We start from the raw sequence: 23,834 nt of genomic DNA on the forward strand, positions 1-23,834 counted from the left end.
GAGTGCTCAGTAGACATTTCCCTCCCCCCATGTTTTCTTATGACCCTAAAGTGGGGGGAGGGCCTCCAAACTGGGGGATCCTCTGCCCCCACCTGCAGATTGGCAGCCCTAATTATAGGTCAGGTGTGTTCATACCATAGGAAGTCGTTTAACTGTATAACTGTTTGTGCAGATTTTAGGTTGATAATGGTAATTAGTTGATGATTACTAGTGCTGAAGAATCCAAGTTGTGAGAGCTGTGTGTGGTGTGGTTTTTCTAGTTGATTTAGCTAGGGTTGTGACGTAAAAGATTTAAGGTGCAGAGCAGGCCAAGTAGTGTTGCTGTGATAGCTGCTAATTTGGCTGTTAGGAGCATGGCTATAATCTGGGGCTTGTTTGGTAGGATGTTTGATGAAATTACTAGGCTTGTGAAAATGCTGTCGATGGCTAGGCATATGATAGGTTTAGTTTGGTTTGGGTTGAGTTTATTGAGACAGATTTCTAGCGGCATAAAAGAACCCCAGGCTTGCGGGGAAATACACAAACATACATACACACAAAGATGAGGACATTAAAATTGACCCCAAAGAAGAATGTTGATGGAGCTTGCCAGATTGGCAGGAATCCTTTGTTTATTGGGCTCCTGCTCTGTAACCCAATGGGAGCAAAAACAGGGGGAGAAAGAAATCAGTGTTGCATACTACTCTAAGAATTTCCCCATTTTCTATGGTAAAAACCACAGATATTTGGGGATCCAGATATGACATTATGGTGTCACATGATCACTAATACCTGCAGTCCCCGCCTTCCAGTGCTCCTGAGGCTGGCAGCCCTATTGCTGATTGAGATTTCATGAAAATTCATTACAATTGGCAATTTCAAGTTTCTTAGCAATGGAGACAGTAGAATTTGACCTAAAGGCAGCACTGAAGAAAGCAGCAGCAACAGCAAAAAAAGTGAGAAAATATTGGGGGGGGGGGAGGCAGGAAAAACAGAAAAGGGCCAGGGAGAGAAAAAAAAGGGAATGAGGGAAAAAACACACAACTGGATGGGGGTCAACAGCTGTTAAAAGGAGAAAGGCAGCATGGGGGGTAGGAGGGATCTCCCTCCCCTGTGAGGTTCATGGTTCTCCAACTTGTTACAAGAAAGTCCCTCAGTGTCAAAAGCAGGTTGCAGAATGAGATGAAAGGAACTGCTGTTTGAGAAACACAAATCCTGATCCCCTCCCTGAATTTCTTCTGTGGCCGATATGTCTTTTAATAAAATCATTAAAATAGCTAATTTTTGCTGTACTAGCATATTTTGAGGGCATGTGATCTGGTAGCTTCTCTGCAGGTGTGTGTCTGCATTTTATGATAAAAGGTGTTAAACTCTTCATGTTTAATTGCACTGAATGGCCCCCAAAGCAAGGAAGGCAGAGAGAGTAAATAGTCTTACAATACCTATTGTTATAGAAGTGGGGGTGGGGTGTGCAGCATAATTGGCCTGGTAGTGTCAAAGTTTTGCATTATCTACTAATTGTGTGTACTTCTAACCCTTATTTTTCTGACTGCAGAAAAATTGTGAAAGTAGTTTGAAAGGTTAATCACATTTTTATCTAGCTTCACTACTAGTAGCCTTGATTTCTCTTCGCTGTTGCCTTAAATGCTTCATAATTTCTTTGGTAAAATCTGACACTGATTGTTAGCTGTCTTGTATATCTCTATAACACTCTGCAGAGCTCTGCAAACTATAACCATGTTTGCAGTATTAGTAATGGTGGGAGATGCTCTCAGGTTGCAGCCAAATTACAGTGTAGCGTTTTTAAGGCAAGAGATGAACAAAGGTGGTATTCCATTGCCTGCCTCTGTGTAGCAGCACCCAAGTATTAACCAGAGCTAACCCTTCTTAGCTTCTCAAGATCTGGTGATAACTGGGAAGCTTGGGACATCCCAGTCAGGTTTTGAATTATTGCCTATAATGACCCGTAGCTATGGGAGGGCTCTCACCAGGCAAAGCCCCCTCCCTAATTAGTCTAGCCCAGCCAGAAGATTGAATGTGCCTTTTCTGTTCTGGTAGGGGAGACAGAAGGGCGGGGGGGACATTCTATAGGTAAAAGCTGTTTTCATTTCTCTGCTAGCTCTCTAAATTGTTGCTGGGCTGAAGAAGAATTCACTTACCTAGAGGTGTAAATAAACCATTATGGTTTCCAAAGGGTTTCTGGAGACTATGAGAACTTTTTTTAAATGAAGGTGACAGTTTTGAACAATCCAAACTTCCAAAATACTCCACAAGTAAAATTAATATTAATTTTCCTTTAAAGGTTTGTTTGTGAGCCCTGACCTGGAATAGACATACCAGCTGATCAGTCAAAACAAAACAAGAACAGCTTCTCCATTAGTTTTCACAGCACAATCCACTTAGCAGGTTTCCTTGAAAGTTAAGCTGCTCTGTGCTAAACTGCCCCTTGCCTGCCTCCCCCAAGAAAAATCCCTGGCTATGGCCTTGTGCCTGTGGTCTCCTGTGCTGGTGTCATTTTTTTTTGGTCTCTGTGTACACCATAGGGTTGCCAATCCCCAGGTGAGGGCAGCAGATCCCCCAGTTTGGAGGCCCTCCTCCCGCTTCAGGATCATCAGAAAGGGAGGGGAGGGGAGGGGAGGGGAGAGAAATGTCTTCTGGGAACTCTATTATTCCCTATGGAGATTTATTCCCATAGAAAATCATGGAAAATTGGTCCACGGGTATCTGGGGTTTTGGGGGTGCTGTTTTTGGGGTAGAGGCACCAAATTTTCAGTATAACATCTAGTGCCTCTCCCCAAAATACCCCCCAAGTTTCAAAAAGATTGGACCAGGGGTTCCAGTTCTGTGAGCCCCAAAAGAAGGTGCCCCTATCCTTCATTATTTCCTATGGAAGGAAGGAATTGAAAAGGTGTTCCGTCCCTTTAAATGTGATGGCCAGAACTCCCTTTGGAGTTCAATTATGCTTGTCACAGCCTTGATCTTGGCTCCACCCCAATGTCTCCTGGCTCCACCCCCCAAAATCCCCAGATATTTCTTGAATTGGACTTGGCAACCCTAGTACGCCATCATTTTTTTTAGTTCAAAATAATTTTATTTCAGAAATCATATACAAGATAACAAATATATAAAGCCAAAATTGACAGTTTACAAATAGATTGTTACATGTTAATGTAAGATATAAAAATAATTGGTATTTATTAATCTCAAACCAATAAACTAGAATTAGGCACGCCCTGTCCAAAAATACCACAAGCAAAATAATCTAGAAAAGGGGACCACTTAAGAAGATGGGTATTCCTGCGACCTGGTCTCAGCCTACCACCCAGATTGTGAACAATGTACACCATCATGATGAGAGGGAAGGCAGCCAATCTCATCAGACTCCAGAAGCTAAACGAGGCAGTACTTGAAAGGGAGAACATCAAGAAAGATTCTTTAGGAAGGCAATGACAAACCACCTTTTTTTAATTTGCTTTGAAAGTTCCTTGTTGAGGTCTGCACAAGTCAACTGTGACTTGATGGTACTTTACACACATATACACTGTCGTGGTTCATGGTACATTGTTCTCTTCTTTCTTTATATAGAATTACAGAGCAGTTCTTGTGGAAATCCTGGAGTTCCACCCAAAGGCATTTTGTATGGTGCAAGGTTTGATGTTGGTGACAAAATCCGGTACAGCTGTGTGACGGGATACATCCTGGATGGACACCCCCAACTCACTTGTATAGCCAACTCAGTGAACACAGCATCCTGGGATTTTCCAGTTCCTATCTGCAGAGGTAAGATTAATGGTGATCTATAAATAAAGTTAATCATTTTATACTACCATTTGTTCCAAAGAATTAACAAATTAACTTTCCTTCATTGGAATTGAACACTTTTCAGTATTGATGTTCCTGCTTGACATGCTACACACAAACATGGTACACACAGTGGTATCAATATGCTTGGTCACCATTTGGGGTGTATATGGCAATGGGTCTATCTTAAAACACAGGGGAAAGCACAAGAGAAGCCATATTGGATCAGGTCAATGGCTCATCAGTCCAACACTCTGTGTCACACAGTAGCGAAAACCCATGTGACGTCAGGAGGTCTACCAGTGGAGCCAAAACTGCAGAAGCCCTCCCACTTCGTTGCCCACACAAGCACCTAGAATACAGACCACCACTGCCCCAAACATAGTGTTTCCTCTATACCTTATGGCTAATAGCCACTGATAGAACCCTTCTCTATTTGCTTATCCAATCCCCTCTTGAAGCTGTCTATGCTTGTATCTGCCATCACTTCCTGTGACAGTGAATCCCATGTGTTAATTACACTTTGGGTAGAGAATTGCTTCCTTTTATCTGTTGTATCGGTTCTAGCTTTGGTACTTGCAAATATGTACTCACAAGAATATATATTTCTTATTGCAAATAATGAAGCTGGAAAATACATGTGTTGACAAATTCACACAAAATGACAATAGCACATATAAAAGTGATTGCACATAGTATACTTTCACAGTACACAAAGTAAAAGCACCAAAAGCACAATGACTGAAAAAGGCTTCAGTGTGTACATAGAACCACTTTACTTGGAACTTGTGTTTTGTTAATTTTCATGATATCTAATGTTTCTAAATGTAGATAACTCATAAGAATGCAATTTTTCAAAACCAAACTATGAAAAATTAATGAATTTTGTATGTGTTAACTACTCTAACAGGTAAGATGTTAATACACTCCTCTGAACTATTATACTGGCATGTATTTATTTCCAACAATGAAAAAGGAATACATTTATTACTATATTTGATTTGACAAACAGATCAATCATTTTATTGAAATGGGTTTGTCATAAGCCAACACACAGTAAAAAATATTACAAAGAGAAATACATCAGACATAACAATGTGTCAGTTTTAACCAACAGTGAGAGAATTTTTTTGCAATGTTTAAAACCTGTCAAGCTAAATGGCTATTATAAAACAAAGCTGTAAAATCACTTATACTCTGTATATAAATACAGCCGTAAAAAATATTTAAAAGCCTCATTTGTGACCAGTCTTTCTTTTCACTAGCAGTTTCTCTGTTTTAGTGGCTTTCCATGCAAAAAAAAAAAAAAAAGATAAGATTTGTGCATATATTTCAATCATAACTCTTTCTCTCTGTTAAGACTGTGCATGCTGCTTCAGATAAAATTAAAGTAAATTGAAGTCCAACTTCATTGGTCCAGATCTTTAGATCGTTTTGGGCTGTTACTTGGCAAGCAGTGATGTTTCCCTTTAAGAACAACTAACTGGGTCACGTTCAATACGGACTGAAAATTTGGTGCCTCTTCCTCAAAAAACAGCCCCCTAGAGCACCAAATACCCACATATTGATTCTCCATATACTCTATGGGGACAAGTCTCCATAGGGTATAATGGAGTTTCCAGCGGACATTCAACTGTCCCACCTTCTGATAACCCTAAAGCAGGGGGAGGGCCTCCAAACCAAAAGATCCCCTGCCCCAACTAGGGATTAGCAACCCTACAATGTTGACAGGTTGCCATGGGGACTTGCAACCAAAAGCTACCAGCAGGGTCCCCATGGGAACTTGGTTTAGAAGCCAAGATGTCTGATTCTGGTTGAGGCTGTGGTGTGGGGGGAGAAGAGGTCCTATGTTCCCCCATTCTGCATTCCAGGCCCAATATGACACTGGGGAACCAGAATCAGAGCTCTGACTTCTAAATAGAGTTCTCATGGGACCTTTGCTGTTAGCGTTTGGCTGCATGTCCCTGTGCCAAATTCATCAACAATACAACATGTACAAAGCAGGAGTCAAGGCGCACCTTTAAGACCAACCAAGTTTTATTCAGAACGTAAGCTTTCGTGTTCTCTCTAAGCACACTTCATCAGACGAGGGAGGGGATCATGTATCAATAAAGGTGCACCTTGACTCCTGCTTTGTTCAACTACTTCTGACCAATATGGCTGACCACTTGGGTCAATATAACATGTAGTTTGGCTCTAAGAATCGGGCTGGAAACAAAAGAACAAGAAGGAGAGAAGTGAGTCCAGCTGAAATCTATATAATAATTTTTTGTAATACAATATGTAAAGTACAGCTTTTTTTTACTTAAATAGATCTTGTTTTAGCAGAATGCTTCCTACTTGGTACACACGTTGTGCTCCTTTGCTAGAGGTTATGATGGGTGAATAGTAATAAGCTTATTACTTTTTTTCCAGCTTCTGGTGATGATTCTCCTTGATTATGTAATTATCTATCGGAAGGCAGTGCAATTTATCTGTGTCCTAAATCTTTCTACATCTTGCAATTATTTATTTTAAATATATATCCCCTGCCAACCATGATATTTGAGCTAGCTTGAATACATTTCTAATTCTAATAGCCTTTTAAATTAAGGAAGCAGCACCTTTGCTTTCTCTTTCTCACTTTCTTTCCTTGTGGATCTGCTTGACAAGTGGTCATTTCCCCCCATTTCAAGGTAATTCTGATGTCCTATTTGCCTGTGATGGGACAATCTCTTCCTTTGGTAACAGTGCCCCTGACCTCTTTTGATTAGTTTGAAAGGACAACAAAGCTTTAGTCTTGCTCCAGAAGTTACAGCACTGTGCAGTGCATATCAGATTGCAAAGTACAGTGGCAATGAACTGAAACAAAACAAAACAAACAAACAAAAAAATCCCAGTCCAATTGCTTTAATTGTTCTGTGCTATGGACTGAAATTACACTGAGTTATACTATTCATATGTGAACTGTTTGGGTATCTGCCAAATATGTGTTTACAGGCATGGACTAAATCTTTGAAGACAGGGAGAGAAAATTTGATAGGGTAGCAGAGACATTCTCATTTGGCCTAGAAACTGAAATCAAAGAGAGCAGAGAAGCTTGTCTCTTGCAGTGCTATACCACATTGATTTAATTCCTGCTTTTGTGTACTGGATATCATGTACTGCTGGCATTTTATGAGTGTAATGTACTGAATATTATGGGTTTACAGTATAACATTACAGAAAAAAAAAATACTGATAGCAGGCAGGATCCCCTGCCCCCAAGTGGGGAATGGCATCCATATTGCTTGGTGAGTGGGAAGCAGAGAAAGAAGCAGGAAATATGAGGGTATGGGGGTTGCCAGGAAGAGAAAAAGAAGGAATAGGATGTGGAGGGGTTTACAGGGGCAAGTGAGGTACCCCCACAAGTCCTTGTAAATTTCCCACTGTGCAACTGGGCTGACTGACCAGCACTACACGACTGACCCAGAGTTTTCTCAGGGAGAATCTGCTAGGGGGAGGAAAGGAAGGAAAGTGGGTGGGAGGAGAGAAGGCAGCAAGAAAAGGGGACATCTATGAGGACTTTCATAGAAGGGAAAGACTGAATGGGAAAATGAGGTGCTCCTCATGTGTGTCCCTGTAAATGCGTGTGTGTGTATAAATGGGGGGGGGGAGGAGGGAGTAAACAAGAATGTATGTTAGTACATACATGTGCTGGGATTGTTCCATCATTACTATCTTTTAGCATATCAGTTGCCCCAGTAACTAGTTATAAACAAATTGACTTATTGTTGATATTCTTGTCATATTGGAAAAAAGTAATAGCAATTGAGAAGTTGCACTTATTTCTACTAGAGATATTGCTGTTCATAATAATAATACAATATTATTAAAATGTCCCCATTAAATGAAGGCAAAATGATATAGATTTGTTATGTTGTGAAGTGGTCAATTATGTTTGTGCATAGCCCATGACCAGTTTTTAAATACATTTTTTTCTCTCTCTTGACATATTAACTTGACTGGAACATTTTTAACAATGAAATTTGACAGCAGCTTTATCATACTACCTTTTACTTTTGAGATTCTGTAGCAATTGCAGCCTGCAACATACTGCAGAGTAGTAGGAATGATTCACAGAAGCCTAATAAATAAGGTCATAGTTGTATATAATATTGTCATTCTGTAAAGGTTATATTAATTAGATGGCTTGATAATCAGGGATAATATTCTGACTTTTATAATTTTAAAAGGTTGTTCTATTTCTGGATAACAGCTAGATTGTGAAGTCCTATTGCTTCATTTCAAGATGCATTTTTAGCCTAATCAATTTAGGAAGTTATTTTCTTCCTTAAACATACTGCATATGATCCAGCTATTCATTTCAATATGAAAGGAATGTGAATTCAGGGGAATTTAGAAGTATTTAACTTTGGCTGGATTGAGGCCCTTGAGTTATTGTTTAGCAGCCAAAGATAGTAATTACCATTTGCAGCAGCCAAAATATATATGCAAGTAATACCATGCTAAACAAAAAATAAGAGCTAAATGTGGGTTACAGCCTTTTAGGAGAACCTTGCTCAATTGCTTTTTGTAGGAACTGCAGTGGAACCACCAAGACAGCAGAGACATCTTCTTTTATAGAAGGTACTTCAAGCTGTCATGCTCAAAAGACACATCATCACCACAGACTTATGAATCTTACATGTGGGTTGTTTGTCCTAGCTGGGAAGCTGTAGGGAAGTAGACCTTCTTTCTGCTTTCCCAGAGGATCATGGCACTTTTATGCACCTCAGGGATTTCCCCTAGCTTTTCCACTGCCTTTCCAAAACCAGTTTGTCTACAATGTTTTTAGAAATAGGGGTCACCCATGTGGACAGAAAATTCTGCATCTTCCCAGTCTTATGCACACCAGCACCATTTACCCTGCTTTAGCTGCCACATAGAGGACTGAGTGTTTGTTTTTTGTTTTTTTTAAAAAAAACCCAGTAATTGCCAACCTGCAGAGATACAGTCATATTTTAATGACATTTTTTTAAAAAATTGTAAGAGTCTCCGCAGGGCAGGGGGTGGCTACTCTGAGGGACTGTGGCAGAGAAGATATGGGGAAATGCATATGGAAGACACAAGGCTGCTACCTTGAATTGGCTGTCTTAGTGACAGCAAGGAAACCATTCAGGATTGTCACTGTCTACAAGACACATTTGGGCAAACTTAAAAGCTCTGCAACAGTTCCAAGATCCAGCCCATCATTGCCATATATTTAACAACTCTCCCACACTAGGGCTGTTATTCATGGTGTTGTCCTATCCATTGTCCTCTATGGTTTAACCAATATCATCTTCTTTATCATGATGGCCTGAAATATCATCTTTTCTCCTATTTTGTAACATCTGGCCTGATTAAGAGTTCTGAAACTTGAAGGCTTGCATACTGTTATGGGTCATTGGGTTGTTCCTAATAAAGGTATGACATGGATCGTGGTTTTGGGTTTTTTGGATTCTCCCTGAAACCCTGGGGTAAGGCAGTGTTGCATTGAAGTGGCCCTTGTTTTACACAGCCAATATTTAAGGCACTTAAGTATTGGCCACTTGTGTGTGTGGTGTTAACATTCTGGTGTGGCAGACACTGAGGCCACAGATCTGTGTTGTGATAACCATGTCTGCACAAGTGCCAATGTCTCATTTTAATCATGGGTCACTTCAATGGAACTGGGATAGGTAATTTTTTTTCTAATTTATACATGTATAAAATATAATTGTACAATTAATAATGCAAAGATAAAAAATGAACAATATAAATGTGGAAGAAGATGGTGATGATGATATTGGATTTATATACTCTGAATCTCAGAGCGGTCACAGTCTCCTTTACCTTCCCTCCCCCCCCCCCCCCCGCCGCAACAGACAGCCTGTGAAGTAGATGGGGCTAAGAGAGCTCTGACAGCAGCTGCCCTTTCAAGGACACCTCCTATGAAAGCTATGGCTGACCCAAGTCATTCCAGCAGGTGCCAGTGGAAGAGTGGGGAAGATAAGAGTCAGAACACTTAACCACTACATCAGACTGGCTCTCCATGCTATAGAACTAATAACTATGATATAGAAGTGATAAATGCAAAACATCAACACTAATCTCAAATTCTAGGGAGAATATTAAAACCAACATCATTTTCCAAAATCCGCTGCTATTTTATCATATCAATGTATAATGAATATTATGTCATTTCTGTATGATGTAATTCGCAGTACAATAGGGTTGTCATGTCCTACCTTGCAGCCAGCAGTGGTATCCTTGGTGTTCTCTGGGATTTTCTGTTGCATGCATGAACATGTCACCCAGAAGTGATGTCATCACATCACCAACATCAGGAGTACATGTGATGCTCTAGTTTTTGGGCAAACTCTATGATTTGCAGCCAATTTTACCATAGAGTTTGCCCAAAATCTAGAGTGGCACCATATGATGTCAGCGATGTGAGGATGTCACTTCATGATATCATGGTGCCTTTTCAGTCGGTTGGGGGAGGGATTTCTCTCCACCAGCCGGTGGCGGGGAAACACCCCACAAAAGTGGGGGTTCCCCCACCCCCGGTAGGGGTCTGGGAACAATCTTATTTTTAAAACTCATTTTTAATATGATACTTGCACAAAATGGTAATATCCTATATCCTGAAAAACATTCTGGCCAACAGACTTCTTCCAATCATGTGGCATGGCAATCTTAGCTACAGTTATTCCACAGACAGGCCACCAAAACTCACAGCAAATCAGCTGGAAGGATCCTCTTCCAAATTTATTCTATGTACAGAAAGTTCCATATTCCAAACTATCTTATTCTAAGTGTCTTCAAAATGATATCAAAAAAATCAGTGTGAATTTGTCCAAAATACCAACAAGAATCTTGCTTCAGGTTAAAGGTTAATTTTCATTTATATGGAATAATGTGCTACTAATGACCCTCGCTGTGGAACTTAAGGATACCCACTTGCATTTACAAGAATGTAACGCACTTCAGCTTTGGAGCAACAATGTGGGGAGGAAAAGGAAGAGATTTTGTGAGTGATTATCTAGAAGCCTGATCTGTTCCTCCTGGGAGGAGGGCTAGCTCCTCCAGCATGTGGCTTCTTTTTGTGTTGGAAAATAAGTAATGAAGATTCATACTGCATTTATTTTGGATGTAGAAAAACCATTAGGTGCATGGTATGCTTGTCCAAATTGGAGAAGAGCCAAGACACGTCCATTCTCATAAAAATTTCAAGAGATCTTTTAATAAACCTGTCTGACCTGAACTTTGTTTCATCTATCATGTGGAAGACTGCATTTCATTAACATGATATCCCCATGCTGAAGTATTTATGTTCTACTTATCACAAAACAGTCATTTGATAAATATAATGGCCTGTTTCCAGTAGGCTAGTGGATACCCTTGCATTTCTGCAAAACTGAAACCATGTCCTAAGTGCAAAGATGAAAGAGATTTGCCCTGAAGCCCTCACATGAATTGGGGAATTGATAGTATTCTCAAGAATTACACAGATGTACAAGTGCACTGGTTTCTCTCCTGAGAAAAAGAATGTTTCCATCTTTCCTGGTTTCAACATAAGGAACAGAATACCTAGAGATTATCTGCATTTTAAGGGTGAGAGTCCATAAATCTGATAAACAGGTCTTCTGTTGTCCTTCTAGTAAAAAATGTCTTAAGATCCATGGATGAAATCTTCCTGCGAAAGCCTGCATTATCCACAGTTAAATTGGCAAACATTCACAGGAGAGCCCTAAGTTGTGGATCTTCGAAGTGACATTTGCACTATTGCTTTAGGAAATCTGGAGTAAATTAAACACACTCTTACTGCGGGTGGTCTTTGAATTATTTGTTATAATTTTTTAAAAAGCAGATAGTGCTTTTCTGTACTGCTCTTGTAGATGGCATGTGGGTGCTAGCGTTAGAATTTGATTAACTTATTTTATAAAACATTTTTTTAAATATATGGGATTTTATGAATTGGGGGTTTACCTTGGGTGCCCCGGTAGACAACAAATTGTGCATATAAGTGGTCAAAGTAAGCCTTAGAATATATAGACCATTACAACAGGCTTTAGCATGTGAATGGATAAATGGATTATCCAAACTTTTTTGAAATATTTTCCATGATCTTTTTTTCAGTGATGGAGATGGAGGGGATGTGCATTAGAAACCTGCATAAAATAGCTTTGTATTTACAAATACAGATGATAATTATTAGTTGTAACATTTATAAAGCATTCCAAAATTGTTCTAGGATAAAACAATTAAAATTAAGCCTTCAAGGCATTAGCAAAACACAGGAAAAATCTTATTAATAAATGTTCTGAATAATTACCCTGACAGTGTAAATAAATTCTGGGAAAACTTTTGTGTGTGTGTGGGTGTTTTTTTTTTTTTTTTTTTTGATGGTGCTTCAAGGTAGCAGCATATTTGGTAAATTCTAGAATTGTCACATATTCCTCCAGGAGAATTCTTCATCCACTTCAAGTTGCTTTTAAATGTGTTTTTATTAGGGCATTTAAACAGCACTACAATGGGTGCCATTGTAGAAAAACAGTGTAGAATTTTCAAAAGATAGAAAAAACCCTCTGCTTTTCTTCAGAAGCTCACATTTGAGAATGTTGGTTTGCCTTATCAAGAAGAAAATCTCTCAGGTTGCCAATTTCCTGGTTTGGAGGCCCTCTCTCTGTTTCAGGATTATCGGAAAACAGGGAGGGGGGGAGTTTGAATGTCCACTGAACATTCCAGTTTACCTAGGGTTGCCAAGTCCAACTCAGAAAATATCTGGGGACTTTGAGGGTGGAGCCTGGATACTTCGGGGGTGGAGGCAGGAGACTCCCATCCCCTAAAATTAATAAATAAAACTACAGCAGTTCAGTTCCCCTGAATACAGTCTTAATTTCCTCATTCCCAGCAGCTGCACTTCCACTAAATGAAAGTAAACATACTCACACAAGGCAGCCAAAATAAACACAGTTTGCAAGCACACACCTTTGTGATCTCAATGGGGCAATTTACTCACAGGAGTTGCTGAATGTAACCATCTGTTGTATTTCAACCAACCTCTTCAGACTAACAGAAAAACAAAAGGAGAGTAGCCTTGAAGGTTGAGTTTTCCTCCATTCCATAGAAAGGTTCCAGTTAACTCCATTTATTATACATACAACTTCTGAAACCAATGCAAAGCAAATGAAGGGATTATGCTGGCTTCTTTCTTTCTCACTGCTCCACACAATCACTGGGAAGAGCCACCTGCCTCTGTTTGTTTGCCCTGCCTATACATCTTTCCTCCTGCTGAGATTTAAAGAAGAAGAAATTGGATTTATACCCCTCCCTACACTCTGAATCTCAGAGAGGCTTACAATCTCCTTTACCTCCCCCCCACACACACACCAGACACTTTGAGAGATAAGTGGGGCTGAGAGAGCTCTCCTAGAAGCTCCCACACAGTCCAAAGCAAGTGGTTTGCAAGGTTCTTTTAAGTCTGCCGAGTTTTAAAGATACACGGTGGCTGTTTGGGCAGGGCTTCCCTCCTGCTGGCCAGTTGGCTAGTGGTGGGAAGGAGCCGGAAAAAATGGGGGATCCCTCTCCAGGACCTGAGGGCTGGCAAGCCTAATTATGGTTCCCATATGATATAATGGAGAATCAATCCATGGGTATCTGGGGCTCTGGTGGTGGTGGTTGTTGGTTTTTTGTTTTGTTTTTTTTAACTAGAGACACAAAATTTTCAGCATAGCATCTGATGCCTCTTCTCAATCCCCCCCTCCCAAGTCTCAAAAATATTGGACCAGGGGGTCCAATTCTATGAGCCCCCAAAAATGCTCCATCCCCCATTATTTCCACTGAAGGAAAGACATTTAAAAGCAGTGTGGTCCCTTTAAATGTGATGACCAGAACTCCCTTCAAAGTTCAATTGTGTTTATCACAGTCTTGCTCCTGGCTCCACCCCCAAAGTCTCCAGGTCCTTTTTTAGTTGGACCTGGCAACCCTAAAACCTCTGATAACTGAGGCCTACTTTCCAGATCTAAAATTATATGTACAGTACATTCTTCCACCTCCAAAGATTTATTTCTAGGACAAATGTCTGAGAAAAAAATTGCATGATTCAGAAGACCCTTATAAATTACTACTCTGCCTCCTATCTGGAAACAGAAAATGCACAACTACAAAGAGGAACTACTGTGGTAGAGCATCTGCCTTGCATGCAGAGGGTTCTAGGGGTGACTGGCCTTTAACTTATATGAAAAATTTCCCATAGGCCACTGCCAAGGGGGGCTGCTGGTACACAGAAGCAAGCAGAACCATCCCGCCCCCCAGTTTCTCTGCCAATATTTCAGTGATCACTTAGCCACACTGATTCTGAGACAGTTTTAATATCCCGGTTTATCCCTGCCTGGTGTAATTCTTGACATCGGTAGTGAAAAGGATCAGATAATAAGCTGTCAGTCAAAGTAGCCAATAGGGACCCTTATAGACCAGTGGTGTGTTCATATAAGGCAGCTTCATGAGTGTATTCAGTAGGCAACTTTCCTGAAATGGAGCACTTCAGTTTGCAGCAGTGCTTATTTAATTTCTCACCTGCAGCACGTTAGCAGTTTGCTCACTGTTTACTTGTGTATCCTACTTTGAGAGTACTTTATTATCATGACATTCTTTTCTTATTACTTAATATCATGACATTCTTTCCAGCAGTCAACACTTTTGCAGAAGAACCCCAGCAGGAACTAATTTGCTTTTATAGAAAAAACCCAGCAGGAATGTATTTGCATGTTAGGCCACACACCCTGACGCCAAGACAACTGGAACCGTGTTCCTGTGTGTTCCTGCTAAAAAAAAGCCCTGTAGATATATATCCTTTTGAACTATATAGCTACATGTCCTGACTTGGATCGCCCAGTCTAATTTAGTCTCATCAGATCTCTGAGGCTAGGCTCTGGTTACTAGGGTGACCATAATGTCTGAAGGCCCGCCGAAGCAGCCTGTCACTAATAACACAGGTCGAGATGCAGGACAGGAACCCGGAAGTGACCGACAGGCTGCTTCAGCGTGCCGCTGCGCCGGCCCCCTGGGCCCCACAACGATGGGACCGATGCCACAGGGACGGGCTCGAAACACTCTATGACCCCTCAAAAGAACAGCAGTCTAGCTCGCTTCCCCCGAGCCCTGCCGCCATAAGCCTCAAGGGGGCTCATTTTGTGGCATCTCCCGGCGGGAGGGTGGCATCCGCACGGGACACATATCAAATGAAAGAGGGGGCGCAGGGCTATCAGAAACAGCCGGCGGAGGGAGTCGCGAGACCACCCCACTGGGGGATCCACACCCCGAAAGTGATGAAGGTGGCGCAGATAGAGCCAACAGAGCAAACAGGACAAAATAAATAGGCTGCATTATGCAGCACAGTTGAGAAAGTGCCTTATCCCATATACTGATGAAGTAAATACAGGATCTGAGAACAAAATTGCACCAGAAGACACAAACACAAAGCTCCCTTACACTGAATCAGTGCTTGGGTCCACCAAAGTCAGTATGGTCTACTCCAGTCACAAACACAAAGCTCCCTTACACTGAATCAGTGCTTGGGTCCACCAAAGTCAGTATTGTCCACTCCAGTCACAAACACAAAGCTCCCTTACACTGAATCAGTGCTTGGGTCCACCAAAGTCAGTATTGTCACATAAGAACATAAGAGAAGCCCTGTTGGATCAGGCCAGTGGCCCATCCAGTCCAACACTCTGCGTCACATAAGAACATAAGAGAAGCCCTGTTGGATCAGGCCAGTGGCCCATCCAGTCCAACACACTGTGTCACATAAGAGAAGCCCTGTTGGATCAGGCCAGTGGCCCATCCAGTCCAACACACTGTGTCACATAAGAACATAAGAGAAGCCCTGTTGGATCAGGCCAGTGGCCCATTCAGTCAGGAAGGGAGGAGGGAGGGAGGGAAGGAAGGGAGGGAAGGAAGGAAGGAAGAAAGGAAGGAAGGAAGGGAGGAGGGAGAGAGGGAAGGGAGGGAGGGAAGGAAGGGAGGAGGGAGGGAAGGAAGGGAGGAAGGAAGGAAGGAAGGAAGGAAGGAAGGAAGGAAGGAAGGAAGGAAGGAAGGAAGGGAGGGAGGGAGGGAGGGAGGGAGGGAAGGGAGGAGGGAGGGAAGGAGGGAAGGAAGAAAGGAAGGGAGGAGGGAGGGAGGGAAGGAAGGAAGGAAGAAAGGAAGGAGGGAGGGAGGAAGGAGGGAGGGAGGGAGGGAAGGAAAGAAGGAAGGCCAGCCGCCCCCCCCCGCCAGCCGCCCCCCCCCCCCGCTTTTGGCTTACCTGGATCCAGGGCGGTGGCGGCCTCTCCTCCGGGCTGCTGGCGGGGCTGGCGGCGGCTGCGGAGGCCGGAGAGGCCGGCGCTGGTCTCTGGAGGCCTCCAGGGACCAGCGCTGGCCTCTCCACGCTGCCTCCGCTGGTCTCTGGAGGCCTCCAGGGACCAGCGCAGGCCTCTCCACGAAGCCTCCGCTGGCCTCTGGAGGCCTCCAGGGACCAGCGCAGGCCTCTCCACGAAGCCTCCGCTGGCCTCTGGAGGCCTCCAGGGACCAGCGCAGGCCTCTCCACGATGCCTCCGCTGGCCTCCAGGGACCAGCGGAGGCCTCTCCACGACGCCTCCGCTGGCCTCTGGAGGCCTCCAGGGACCAGCGCCGGCCTCTCCACGATGCCTCCGCTGGTCTCTGGAGGCCTCCAGGGACCAGCGCCAGCCTCTCCGGACCCCGCGCACGGGCGGGGAAGGCGGGGAGTGAGGCAGCCAGCGTCCCTGCGCGTGCGCACACCGCTGTGCGCACGCGCAGGGACGCTGGCTGCCTCACTCCCCGCCTTCCCGGCCCGCGCACGCGGCCCGCCGGCTCCCTGCTGGCTATACCGGGACTTTGTAATGGTCCCAGTATAGGCAGCCCGGGAGCCAGGAATTGGTGGCCAGAACCGGGAAAGTCCCGGGAGACCGGGACGGTCTGGCCACCCTACTGGTTACTACTCGGATGGACGTCTGCAGTTGCTACACAGAGACAGACGATTGGCAAACCACCTCTTTATCTCCTGACTTGAAAACCCTAAGGGGTTGCCATAGATTGGCTGTGACTTGATGATACTTTCTCCCATCATACAGTTTAATCCCCAATATGTAGATTATAATAGAAAACAAAGTGCAGTATTTCTAATATGTGTTTCTGCCATTTTGCTGAATAGGGCACCTTATGTATGTTTGGCTGAATGTGTGAATGGTTTCCTATCCAGATGAAATGGTGACCTGATATATTGGAAGGAACATGGTCTGCTTAGTTGGTCTCTCCAAAGGCAATGACTGAAAAAGAGGTATAGTAACGGAAACAAAGGTCATGCCAGAAGGGTTAATAAGCAAGAGGAACAGGTTGCTCACAGTGTGTGTTGAGAACTCTTCTGGAACAGCCTGATGAGGGTAGGGTTGCCAAGTCTCATTGTCACTCTGGAGCGGGGATTTGGGGAGTGTTCCGGGGTGGGCGGGGACATTGTGTGACATCCCCAATGCAATGACATCACCCAGAAGTGACATCACCAAGCCAGGGATGTCACAAGGGGACATTCTGGTTTTCAGGCAAACACTATGGTAAAATTGGACTTAAGCCATAAGGGTTTTGCCCAACAATCAAAGTGTCTCTGTGAGACATTCCCAGTGCAATGATGTGACTTCTGGGTGTTGTCATCACTTTAGGAACATCACATGGCAACATCCCCATTTAGGGACAGGGTTTTCCCCACTGGCCAGCTGGTTTGCAGTGTGGAAAAGCCCCCAAAACCGAGCGCGAGAATCCAGTAGCACCTTAAAAACAAACAAAATTTATGACGGTATGAGCTTTCAGAAGTCACTGCCTACTTCTTCAGATACCAATCTGAAGAACTGAGCAGTGACTCAAGAAAAGCTCATACCCTGCCACAAATGTTGTTAGTCTTAAGGTGCTACTGGACTCTTGCTCTTTTCTGCTGTTATAGCCAGGGCCTTTTTTTTTTTTAAAGCAGAAATGCACAGGAACACAGTTCCGGCTGGCTTGGTGTCAGGTGTGGACTAATACGCAAATGAGTTCCTGCTGGGCTTTTTCTACAAAAAAAGAGCCCTGGCTACATCATTGATTGACTGAGATTGCCGTCACTTAAATCTGTTTTTTGGAAAGCGTTTTTCAAGCCCTTTCTCTTGTCAGTTGCCAGAACTCTTAAAAATGCCACCCAAGCTACTTTATATCTGTCAGTGCAAGGTGAGAAATGATTTCTCTTTTATGGGTTGAATTTCATAGCAATATGTTATTTAGTATCGAGGGATTGTTTTATTTTTTTCACGGAACTGCATACACACACTATTTATTTGCTTGCTCTTTATGTGGCAGGCTCTTTATAGCAGTAATAAAATGAGATTTAAATTCAGCCAGCAAAGGTAGCATATTCACACAAGAATTGCACACACTTCCTGGCTTTTTCTCCCTTTGTTCCAGAAACTTTTCAAACCCTTGCTGCAGGAAATAATGTAGTAAAAGGCTTTGAATTGAAAATATTGAATAGTTAACTATTCATTGAATAGTTAAGAACTGACATTCTGGCATTGTGGAATTAGGTGACCAGGTGAACCTTGAAAAGCAGAAAACAAAAATTTGGTTGGATCCTATCAGCTTATTCGCTAATGCAAGAGGGTGGAGGGAGTATCTTGCCCAATTCTCCTCACTGTGGCTCTGTCCTATGTAACATTTTGCCCCAAGAACTCAAGGGCCGTTTTCGCACTAGCGTTTACTCCGGCGTAGCACCCCATTTACCTCCGGATCTTTTCCTGGTTTTCGCACCTGTTGCTCCGGCGCTGCGTCTTGCTCCGGTGCTGCAGGGGTTTCACGCCGGAGTATCTAGATCCACCTCCTTCCGGAGTTTTTGAAAACCTCCGGATCCACACCGGATCCACTCCTCGGAGTTTGCTGTGGGAAATCCATCCATGCCGGATCGACTGCTTTGTGTGCGTCACCCTCTCCCTTTCCGTCCTCCCACCCCATCCACCCTCTTGGCCAATCATCAGCCATTCGCGGCGCTTCCCAAAAGTGCCTGCACGGCCATTTTTTTTTTAAACTTCATCTTTCTTGCGTAATAGCGATATTTCAAAATTAACAAATAGAAAAAAAAAACCCTCCTGAAGCGGCGGGTATGTGAGGTTGCTTTTCCGCTGTTGCGTTATTTCGCAACTTCAAAATTGCATTATACATTATACATTGTTGGGGGGGGGGAAATCTAGTGCCGGCGTGGGCCAAAGCGTTCATGTGTGTGTGTTTTAAAAAGGCAATGCCTCCCTCAGCTGTGCCACCAGCATTTCTGGACCTGCACAAAATCGCCATGTATAAAATGGGAAGTTGGAGTCCTGCATTCTCCTCCCTGGCTACATTCCGCTCGGTTAGAAAACAGACGCGAGCTCGCTCTTCACACGCGCCACAGAAGGGGAAGGAGAGAATGGGGCGGGAGGGGGGAGCTCTGGCAGCAGGAGTCAGTCAGGTCCCCGTTGCGGCTGCAAGCACCAGCCGGGGAGGGGGAAGAGCACAGAGGAAATCCCAGCTTCACCACCCGGGAGGGAGCGAGGCTGGGAAAGGAAGAAGCTGCCACATACACACACACACACGCAACTCTGGAATTTGTGTTGGGGGGGGGAATCTAGTGCTGGGATTCTCCACTGTGAATGCTTCTGTTAATACATAAAGGGCTGTGGAGGATACTACAGCTGCAGCCACTCCATAAGCAGAAGCGGCACACGTGATGCGGTTTACGTTGTTACGTTGTTACGCAATTAGACTTGCGCTTAAAAAAAAAAAGATTGACAGGGCATCGAACTCAAGTCGATGCTAGTGCAAAAACGATTTGAGCCGGGGCTTCATGGAAAGCGACTCCACTAAAGAGGCAATGTGCGAAAACGAGGAAAATGATCCGGACATAATTGCGCCGAGGAATAAGGGGAGCAAACGCTAAGTGCGAAAACGACCAAGGAATTTTCCAACCTGTAGTTGACAATCTTAAAAAGAAGTCTGTCTGTATGTCTTCTTTGGTAGTGTCCTTTCTTTTTTCTTCTTATCATTCCTCCAGCTATGCCTTCTATTTATTTACTTAGCTCCCTCTTCAGCATCTTATGTTATGTTGTTCTGAGTCCTTTATCCTTGTTAGTTTTCCACCCCTGTGTGTAATTCCTGGTCTCTGGTCTTTGCCTTCTCTCCCCCATTTCCCCCCCTTTTTAATCTCACCCTGTGCCTTATTTACCCTACTTGCTTTCCCATTTTCTTGCCTCCTGTTCTTGAATGGGGTGGTTGGCAGTATGGGTAGCTGTCTACCAAGATTATAGTCCATCCAGTGACATGAAATGCCAAGTCTGATCTCCCGAATAATAATAATTTATAAAGCAGCCAGCAGAGCAAGTCAATCAAAGAAACTCATTTGCATATTAGGCCACACCCCCTGACCACCAATTTTTAACACAGGATTTTTTGAAGAAAAAGCCCAGCAGGAACTTGTTTGCATATTAGGCCACACCCCCTGATGTCAAGCTGTTATGTATGTGGACTCAAGGGAAGACTTTGATGTTTCCGCCTGGCTCATTGGAGCCTTACGGACTGAGCTTGGGTACTTGGGAACAAAGGGCTGTAGAATTCAAACCCCCGCAGCCCAAGACCAATCACAAGTCCCCACCGGTTTGAATGACCCAATAATGTGCTTGCGTGGGAACCCAGAGATGTATATAAGTTTGGCCCGTGGGCCCCAAAACCAGTCTTGTACTGTGACCTTTTACTATGTGATTCCTATTAAAGAGCTTGTTATCACTTACTCCGAGACTCTGCCATGCATAGAACCCACTATATTATACAAGCATTCCTATGCATTCCTGCTCAAAAAAAAAAAAAAAAGTCCTGGTATCAGGAGTAGAGAGAAGGGGTGTGTGTGCACGTGTGAGTACATGCATGTGAATCAGTGTATATGTGTGTGGTGTTGATCTTTGTGTCTGTGTATGCATGCGTAAGGTTTAAAGCTTATTGAAACCTTTGAGGCTGCCATAAGCACCACCAGCAGACTATGCTTGTTTTGATGATTTGCAGGTTTGAGCAAGACCATAGTAATTGCTTATATTAAGATTATTTTATTTCAAAAAATGAGGGTGAGGAGTAACACTTTGGATTGTAGAGGAACAGTGTCCTATTTTCATCTGCTCTCAAACACATCTAGTTTCCTTTGTTTCTCCTTGTTACATTTGGGAACCCACTCAAGTCGCTTATGTACTGAACAGGAGAAAAACCAATCCAAACTCTCTTTTAAGAAGATTCCTTTTATAGTGAAGCTTCTAACTTTCTGACCTGACATTACATTTTGTTCTCTGGCGAAGAAATCAGCAACTTTTACAATCGCTTCCCTGCCTCCCTCTCCATTAGCGATAGAACCTCTGGCATTAATCCTATAAGCTTTGATAACCACGGGTGTTCCTTCCCTCCATATCTTAATGCTGACTTTTTTTCTGTCTGTTGTTTAAAGAATTGTGGTGGATTATGGACTCCTCCTTGTTTAAGGAGGCCAAAAGGGTATGTTACATGTGCCAAGTTCAATTTTAGCATAGCTCATTTAACTATTTGTTGTCTTTCAAAACATTGATGTGTGCGGTGGATAACTTTTAAAAAAATTAAATGCATGTATGTCATTTGCTTTTTTTTTTTTGAGAGCTAGTTTTTAATGGCTTTTGGGTAGTCTTCATCACAAAGAATATCCACTTTTATTGATCAATTCTGTCACATTTATTATTTTGATCCCTTTGATATTTACAGGCTAAGCATACCAAAACAACAGAGTTTTATGACACAATAAAACTAATATGCTTATTGTGGAAAAAACCTTTTATGAACTAGAGCCTATTTTATCAGATGCATGAAGTCTTACAGCCAAACTACATTCTAAGTGGCTATGGGTCCAAACTGTAGCCACACAATTTCAAAGGAAAAGTTGGCCATTTAAAAACTGATGAACCACAGTTTCAGCACTTGAAAATGTGTGGGGAGAGGTACTGTTGTCTCTACCTTAACACTTTATACTTGATGACTAGCACATGAATGTATGAACAGATTGCACTTTGGGGCGCACTGTTTTCAGGTGATATGTGTGCAATTAGATCTTGGGATGCTCATTCATATATGAATGTCATGAATCCATGCTGCAGTCATCCAATGGTGAACATGTGAGAATTATCCTACAACAAGAACTTATTGTTACTAGAGTGTGTGCATGTGTGTGTGTGTGTGTATGCCCTATGATACTGGCACTTTCCAGATCTCCCATTGGCTGTGGTGTGCACTGCATCAACCTTTGGTCCATCAGCTGCCATTCAAGGTCTGTTGGATTCCATTGGTTGAGGACTGAGGCACTGATTTTCAGAGGAGAAAAAGAAAGCTTCCCTTGATTGGCTGATAGAGGAAGAAGGGAAACTGCCATAGAAAGGCTTCCCTCTATTGGTTGAGGGCTCCTGGGTCTTCCTAGTGAATGTGTAAAAAGGAAGAGAAGTGAACAGAGTTCCTCTGTTTGTTTGGAGCTGCTCTGTTTTCATTTTCCTGTTAGTCTGAAGAAATTGGTTGAAATAGAGCAAATAGCTACATTCAACAGTTCTGGTAAGTAAATTGCCCCAGTGAGATCACAAAAGTGTGTACTTGCTAACTGTGTTTATTTGGGCTGCTTTGTGAGAGAGTATGTGTGTGTGCTCACTTTCATTTAGTGGAAGTGTAGTCAATTGCTGGGGATTGAGAAAATGAAGACTGTATTCAGGGGAACTGCATTGCTGTATTTTATTTTTTTTGGGGGGGGATGGGAAAGTCTTCTGGCTCCACCCCAAAAGTCCCTGGGTATTTTCTGAGTTGAACCTGGCAACCCTACAACCAAGCTTGGTTCTGTCAGTAAAAGGCTGGGGGAGAAGGCCCTTTCCAGGCCTATTTTGGACTTTGAGGGAAAATCGTTGGGGCCAGTTCTGACTACGGCTTCCAGTTACTAGTGCAGTTATTTAGTAAATGTAAGAAATAGAGCCCAGTTCATCTCTTAAAACTATCATATTTAAAGTACATTTAAGTCGAAGTATTACATATGGTTTCAACCCACAATGCTTGACAACCCCTATGATGTGAAAATCAGCCTTCAGGGCAGGGTCTGCTAGGCCTAGGTTCCTGTTGTGGAAGCTGACTGGGTGAATTTGGACCAGTCACAGACTTTCAGCCTAATCTACCTCACAGGGTTGTGCAGATCAAGAGGGGGAGAGGAAAATAATGTAAGCTGCTTTGGTACCACTGTGGAGAAAGACTACGAGGGGGGAGAAGATGGAAATCTGAAGTCAGAGGGACAGATGAAAGTTGGTTGATGGTTGGCTGGGAAGGAGAGAGGGTCTCCAGGTAGGGAAATTTTTGGACATTTGAGGGGTGGAGCCTGGAGTGGGTGGGGTTAGAGGAAGAGTGGAACTCAGGCAGATTAATGCCATAGACTTTGCATCCCAAACCATCTAGTTCCTTTTGGGGAACCATTGTTGCCAATCTCCAGGTGAGGCCTGGAGATCACTCAGAACTATAATTGCTCTCCAGATGGGCAGATATCAGTTCCCCTGGAGAAAATGGTACACTAAGTCATTATACCTTGCTGAGGTCAAACCGCCAGTGTGATGTGGCAGTTGGCACTTCAGAGCAGGGTCCTAAATAGGGCTGCCAGTTCCAGGTTAGTGTGAAATTCCTGGAGATTCTTTGGTGGAGTATGAGGAGGCCATAGGAGTCCAGGCTTCAGCGTGGAGTCTGCCAGGCCCAGGTCCTTGCTGTGGAAACTGACTGAGTGATTTCAGACCAGACACAGACTTTCAGCCCAACCAGTCTCGCAGGGTTGTTGTGCAGATCAAAAGGGGGAAGAGGAGAATGATGTAAGCTGCTTTGGTCCCCACTGTGGAGAAAGACTGTCCTTTTCCTAGTTAGAGGCTGCAGGGAGGGGGGAGGAGATGGAAGCAATCTACCCCCATCTCTTTTGCCCCCATCTACTCTTTCTCAAGATGCCTCCCTTT

At 43.3% G+C, this 23,834-nt stretch overlaps 1 protein-coding gene across 6 annotated transcripts in view; it reads left to right on the top strand.

The window, feature by feature from the left end:
* CSMD3 (CUB and Sushi multiple domains 3) overlaps positions 1-23,834 on the top strand; it is a 933,126-nt gene that overhangs the window by 329,909 nt on the left and 579,383 nt on the right. For all 6 annotated transcript variants that reach the window (XM_060243303.1, XM_060243304.1, XM_060243306.1 and 3 more), the window contains exon 4: positions 3,565-3,759. In XM_060243303.1, coding sequence (XP_060099286.1) covers positions 3,565-3,759 — 195 coding nt within the window. The remainder of the gene's footprint in view (positions 1-3,564; positions 3,760-23,834) is intronic.

This window comes from Heteronotia binoei, chromosome 7 (assembly GCF_032191835.1).
Source record: "Heteronotia binoei isolate CCM8104 ecotype False Entrance Well chromosome 7, APGP_CSIRO_Hbin_v1, whole genome shotgun sequence".
Taxonomy (NCBI): domain Eukaryota; kingdom Metazoa; phylum Chordata; class Lepidosauria; order Squamata; family Gekkonidae; genus Heteronotia; species Heteronotia binoei.